Below are 6000 nucleotides of genomic sequence, written 5' to 3' on the forward strand. Positions count from 1 at the left end.
GGACAGCCTCCAGCGGCCGAGGCTGCGGGCAGGGGCTGGCTTCTGCTCGGAGCCTCGGCGCCTGGCGGGGCTGCTGGCGGCTCCCCCGGGGGCACGGAGGTAAAACCGTCCAGACGCCCCCGGGGCTTGCACACAGACCGAGCCCCGCGCCCCGGCCGGCTCCCGGTCCCGGTCCCGGTGCCTGCAGGCTCGCCCTTACCTGTTTATGGAGGAGACGCTGGGGACCGTGTCGTTGTCGCAGATGCCCTCGGCCAGTAGTCTGTCCCGGATCTCCCAGGCGAACATGGTCGGGTTCTGTCTCTTGTACTCGGCGATTTTATCCACTACTTTGGGGGTCGCTACTTTGGGTTTGGAGCCGCCGATCACTCCGGGCTTGATGCTCCCCGTCTCGTAATACCTGCCGCGCCAGAGCACGACGCTCGGTCAGTGCCCGGCCGGGCCCCCCGCCGCCCCCAGAGCCCCCTGCCCCGGCGCGACCGCGGCCCCGCGACCTCCCCCCGGCAACCGCCCCCCGCCTTTGGGCTGCCGCTGGGGGCACCGAGGGGCTATACCAGGCTGTACTGGGTTGTACTGGACTCTACGGGGCTGTACCGGGCTGCGGCAGCCGCCGCTCCCGTGCAGTGCTCACCCCCCAGTTTTTTTCCTTTCCCTTTGGGTGCGTGTTGGCTGGTGTTTGGGGGAGCGCTGCGCTCCTGCTGCCTTCCCCAAGGGCGCTTCTTTCGGGCCCGAGCAGCAGCAAGCCTCGCCGCGCTGCGGCCCGCCGGGGCCAAGCCCACCGACCCCGGGGCCGGGTCGGGCGGCCTCGGAGGGGCCGGGGACCGCGGGCAGAGCCGGGCAGAGCCGTGCAGAGCCGTGCTGGCGGTTCCCCAGCGGGCTCCCGGCCCCCCGGCGGCCCTGGCACGTCCTTCGCGAAGGGCACGGCGGCGGCAGGCAGCCCGCCCACCGGCACCGCCGGCGCGGCCGCCGGGGATGCTTCGCACCGCATCTTTGTTTCTGGAGATTTATCTGTTTGCCCCGCTGTTTGTTTATTTACCGTGCATTTGCTAGGGCCGCCTACGGATTGTTGTGAGATGGGCTTTTTGTTGTTGTTGCTTTTTTTTTTTTTTTTTTTTTGATTTTTTTTTGGGGGGTGGGGAGGAGGAGGTCGTTCTCCTGTGGTGTTTTTCTTTTATTTTCTTTTCTCCCCCTCCCTGGCCCTTCTCTCGCGAACCGATCCCTCCCCGCAGCTCCCGCACGCCGCCCGGCCGGCGGGGCAGCGCGTCCTGCCGCTGTGACGGGGGCGGTGGCGGGCAGGGGGCGGTGGGCAGGGGGCGGTGGGCAGCAGGGAGCGGGCATCGCCGCGGTGAGGGCCGGGGGGGCACAGAGCGGCGCAGCGCGGCGCCCGGAGGCACGCTGCCGCCCCAGGGGAGGGGAAGGAGCGGCCGCGGTCCGTTCCTTACCTGCCCAGGATCTTGCTGACACAACCGTGGCTGACCCGCAGCTGCCTGGAAATGTCACAGGGTCGCACCCCCTGGTGAGCCAGCTCCACTATCCTTTGTCTCACCACGTCAGGTAGGGGCCTGCCGTTCACAAACACCCCCCCGAGCTGGTTCACACCCCCGTGCCCTGCTGGGGAAAGAGAAAGAAAAAAAACACAACAACCCACGCACACCAGAAACACACCGTTAGTCGTGGGTTCTTTGCCACTCGGACTGCAAAATCTCCCGTCACTACAGATGGATTGGGGGTGACGGGTGAGGGGCTGGGGGGGTCGAGACGTGGGGGAGAGACAGAAAAAGGAAAGGAGACGGGGAGGGAAAGAAAGAACAAGAGAGAGAAAGAGAACGAGAGAAAGAGAGGAAAGAGAGAGGGAGAAGAAAGAAAACGAGAAAGAAATGAAAGAAGGAAGGGAAGAGAAAGAAAGAGAGAGAGAGAGAGAGAGAAAGAAAAGGAAAAGAAAGAAAAGAAAGAAAGAGAAAGAAAGAAAGAAAGAAAGAAAGAAAGAAAGAAAGAAAGAAAGAAAAAGGAAGAAAGAAAGAAAGAAAAAGGAAGAAAGGAAAACGGGGTGAGAATAAGATGAAGAAAGAAATAATTAGAAAGGACTAAGAGCGGTGGAGATGGCACAGAGGGGGAAGAAGCGTGAATTTCCCCGAGCCAGCTGGGGACCCCCCGCGCCCCGCCTGCCCCCGGCCGCCCGCACCTCTGCCCGCAGCGGCGGCTGCCCGAGGCCATTGTCGCGGGGCGAGGACGGAGCCGGTGCCGGCTGCGGCTCCTCTCGGAGTTGGGAAGCGAAACGCTCCCAGGTCCGGAGCCCAGCTGCTCGGCGGCCCCGGGCAGCCCCCGCTGCAGCCCCCTGCTTTCTACCCCTGCGCTTTTCCTCTCTCTTTGAGTTCGCTTTCCGCGATTTTCTCGCACATTGTCAATTCCAGCTCCTCGCGACCCCGCCCTCCCTCATCCCGCAGCAAGTCCCCTCCACAGCGCCTTGTCTCCGGTTATTTTGGGATGGGAGTTGAGTGGATTCGGACGGAAAAGGAGAGGGAGGAAGAAATGGAAGGGGAGAGGAGGAAAATATCGTGTGTCCCGCGCTCGGGCTTCGTTTACAGGCAGACCCTCTTTCTGTCAGCTTTCGGTATTTAAAAGAAAAATCCGCCAGTAGAAAAAAAAAAAAAGAAAAAAAAATCTTAACAGGGTCTCGCGGCTCCTTGTTTGTTTGTTTGTTTTATTTTTTTATTCTTTCTCTCTCTCTTTTTTTTTTCTTTTTTTTTCTTTTTTTTTTTTTTTCCCCGCGCAAATCTAAATCAGGGCGAATTTAAATTGCTCCGCTTTCCCCTATTTCTCCGTTCCCAGGCAAAAAAACAAAACAAAACAAAACAAAACAACAACAACAAAAAAAAACAACAAACGCTCTCTCCCACCCGGGACTGCTTGGGCGCTTTTTTTCCGATTCGCCCTTCTCCCTTTCGAGAAACAACTTGGCGGGGAGGAGGAGGAACCGAGCGCGCACCTGCGGGGTGCGGGCAGGGGGAAAGCCCGGCGGAGCTGGGCGCCGCGCACCGGAGCCGCCGCCCGCTGCCGGTGCGGGAACCGCTGCGGGTGCGGCCCCGCTCGCTCGGTGCCCGCTCCCCGGCGGCTGGCAGGCGGAGATAGAGCTGTGCAGAGCACGCCGCCTCCGAGCCGGCCTCTCGCACAGCCCCAGCCTCCTTCCCCGCGGAGAGATCTTAGTTCGTCGCGCGGTTTGCTGAAAAATGATCTGTTTGTATTTTCGCTGAGGGTTTTTTTTTTTTCTTTCTTTCCTATTTTTTTTTCCTCCCCTGCTTTTGACACTGACTTATTGGCTCTGAACTTAGTGGAAACTCTCATTGCCCTGCGATCGATCCAAGTCCTTTCGCACAAATAGAGTTTTTTCCATCTCCCCCCTCCCCGGTCAGGATCACCCCCACCTCCCTGCCACCGAGCCAGGGGCTCCCGTCCCTTCCCCTTGCCCGAGGAGCTGAGGTGTCGCTGCTCTCTTTTGTTGCTCATTCGTAAAAGATATTTAGGGCTTCGGAGGGGAGGGGGCACGGTTGTCTTCCTCCACCAAAACCTGCGGGTGCGTGTTGCTCTGTGTTTTCTTCGTTTGTGCAGAGCCCCCTCTGCACATGTTGCCTCTAAAGTTACAAGACAGCAATTTCTTCGGCAACTCCGCGATAAATAATTCAGAGCACCTTTTATAACTCGCATTACAAAGTATTAAAAGGCAACAGATGCAAAAAAAAAAAAGATTAAAAATTAATAATTTAAATTATCGCACCCCAGGTATTTTTTTTTTTTTTTTCACGAGAGTTGGGTTTGCTCCACACGGTCCTTTCCTAAGGTTATTTCCGTACGAGCAGGGGGATGTTTTGGGGCATTTATCCTCGTGAGGGTGCCGGGCTGTGTGTGTGCATCTGCCCGAGCAGCCGAGCTGCTTTCCTACCCATCGCGTTTGCTGCCTGTGCGCGCCTGCACCGGGAGCCCGCGCCCGAGCGTATTTTAATTGCTTGCCAATATCTAGGTCTGCCCAGCTAGAAATGCATTTTGGGGAACAAATCGAATGCCGATTAGTATTAGTAGGATTATTCGGAAGCCGAAATTGTTGCCGAATCTCGGTGGAGTTTGCAGAAATGAGCGTCTCGGTGGCGAGATGCCTCTCTCGGCTGCCTGCATATTCCAGCGCGTACCGAAGGCAGAATTACTGCCATCACTTCCGAGGGAAGGTCGCGCCCGAGAGAACTGAAAATAATGCCTAACGCGGGGGCCGTTTTCTGTTAGAGGTCCTCGAAAATTAAATCCTAAATTTTAAGCGGTGTCTGCTGGAAAGCATTAATTTCCGAGCAGGAAGGCAGTTACCTACATCCACGTTTGGGGATCTGATGGTAGCTTTCTATCTCTGCGCCTTCTTTCTCCTGGCAAAATCGTCATTTTTTAAACCGCAAACATTTCGATTTTAGACCTTTTCGGTTTGTTTTTATGCAGCGGGCAGGGCGTGTCCTCAAAAGTTTCGGTGTCAAAAGTTACAAATTGCTCTTAATTATTCATTTCCTGACTCGAGACGGTCCCAGGCTCGGCTCTATATTCCTATGTGCTCTTTAATTTAAAGCTCGAAATTATTTTCCCTCCGTGCGGTGAAATTAAAATCCCTGAAAATTCATCGCTACTCTGCCTTCTCGCCTTCCTTCGTCCCCCTTTTTGGGAAGAAAGGTTTTCTAAAGTGAAAATACATCACGAAGCCACTTCCCTGGGCGCCAGGAATGCATTTTAAACGCACGCCGAGGAGCTGCTAAATAACCCGGGAGGGACCGTGACTTCTCGGGGAGCTCGGAAAACGCCCGATTTCCCGGCCCCGCCGCTGCCCTATTTTTCCCGCAGTCCAGGCTTGAAGCGAGCCCGGCCGGAGCGGAGCCCGGGGCAGCCCGGACCGACCCCGCCGTTCATCCGAAAGTGCCGGCCCCCCTCTCCGCCGCCGAAACCCGAAACGAGAGCAAATCCCGGCCGGCGGCGGGGCAAATTGTCAGCTCGCACACACGTAGGATTGCGGGAAGCCCTCGGCCCGCGGGGCCGGGGAAATCGAAAGGGTCGGAGCCGGGAGCTGGCAGGAGCCGGGGCAAAGCCTCGTCCTCCGAGGGGCGGCTCGGGCACTGCCCCTGCGGGCTCTGCTCGGGGCTCGCTCGCAGCCCGGGCCCGGGCCCGGCCCCGCGCCCTCCGCCGGGTGCCGGTGCCCGGTGTCGCCCCCCGGGCGGTGCGGGGATGGAGCCGGAGGAGGAACGGGGGGGAGGAACGGCCGGGGAAGGAGGGATGGAGGGATGAGGAGGACAGAGCGGCGGAAGGAGCCGGGCTCCAGTACTCACGGTGCATTGCTGAGAAGGGGTCTGCCTTGCAGTGCATATCCATGGGGAGGCAAAGGAAGGGGAAGAAATCGGCTGAAGCCGCCGTGTCGCCTCTAAAACTCAACTTCAAGACTTAGGGGAGAAAAAAAAATAAGAGGGGAAAAAAAAAAAAAACAAAAACGAAACGAACCAAAACAAATTTTAAAAAAGCAAACCAAAAAGGACACAGAGGGAGAGGAGAGAGGGGAGCGGCGGGGCGCGCTGCCCCCCTGCCCGGGGAGCGGGGAGCGAAGAACTTTCCGGGCCGGGAGGGCTGCGCCGGGGGCCGGGGCGGCCGAGTCAGCAGAGTCCGAGGGAGCGGGGGGCTGGCGGCGCCGGGGGGCAGGCGGCTGTCATGGCTGGGGGGGCCCGAGCATCCCCGGCGGCGGGGAGGGGGGCCGGGGCGAGGCGGCCGAAGGCGCGGGAGGACGCGGCTCTCCCTCCTCCTCCTCCTCTTCCTCCTCCTCCTCTTCCTCCCCGGGTCCGGGGCTAGCCGATGGAAGTTCAAAGCGGAGTAGCAATCCCCGGGAAAGCCGCGAGCGGCGGCGGCCGGCGCGCCCCCCTCGTGTCGGCCGGGCGGAGGATCCGGGCGCCCGGCGGACTTTTCGCCCGAGGTGGGAAGTGCTTGCGAGGAGCC

General features: G+C 59.3%; 1 protein-coding gene across 3 annotated transcripts in view; it reads right to left on the reverse strand.

Annotated features, from left to right (window-relative positions):
• Positions 1-5408, reverse strand: part of PAX2 (paired box 2) — an 80020-nt gene extending 74612 nt beyond the window's left edge. For 2 of the 3 annotated variants that reach the window (XM_032191613.1, XM_032191614.1), the window contains exons 1-3: positions 5346-5408; positions 1440-1608; positions 200-397 (exon numbers count right to left, since the gene is read on the reverse strand). In XM_032191613.1, the coding sequence (XP_032047504.1) occupies positions 200-397; positions 1440-1608; positions 5346-5388 (410 nt within the window). In that variant the 5' untranslated portion in view covers positions 5389-5408. The remainder of the gene's footprint in view (positions 1-199; positions 398-1439; positions 1609-5345) is intronic. The other variant, XM_032191612.1, reaches the window with a different exon arrangement.
• Between the last annotated feature and the right edge of the window lie 592 nt (positions 5409-6000).

The sequence above is a fragment of the Aythya fuligula genome, chromosome 7 (genome assembly GCF_009819795.1).
Source record: "Aythya fuligula isolate bAytFul2 chromosome 7, bAytFul2.pri, whole genome shotgun sequence".
Classification (NCBI taxonomy): Eukaryota; Metazoa; Chordata; class Aves; order Anseriformes; family Anatidae; genus Aythya; species Aythya fuligula.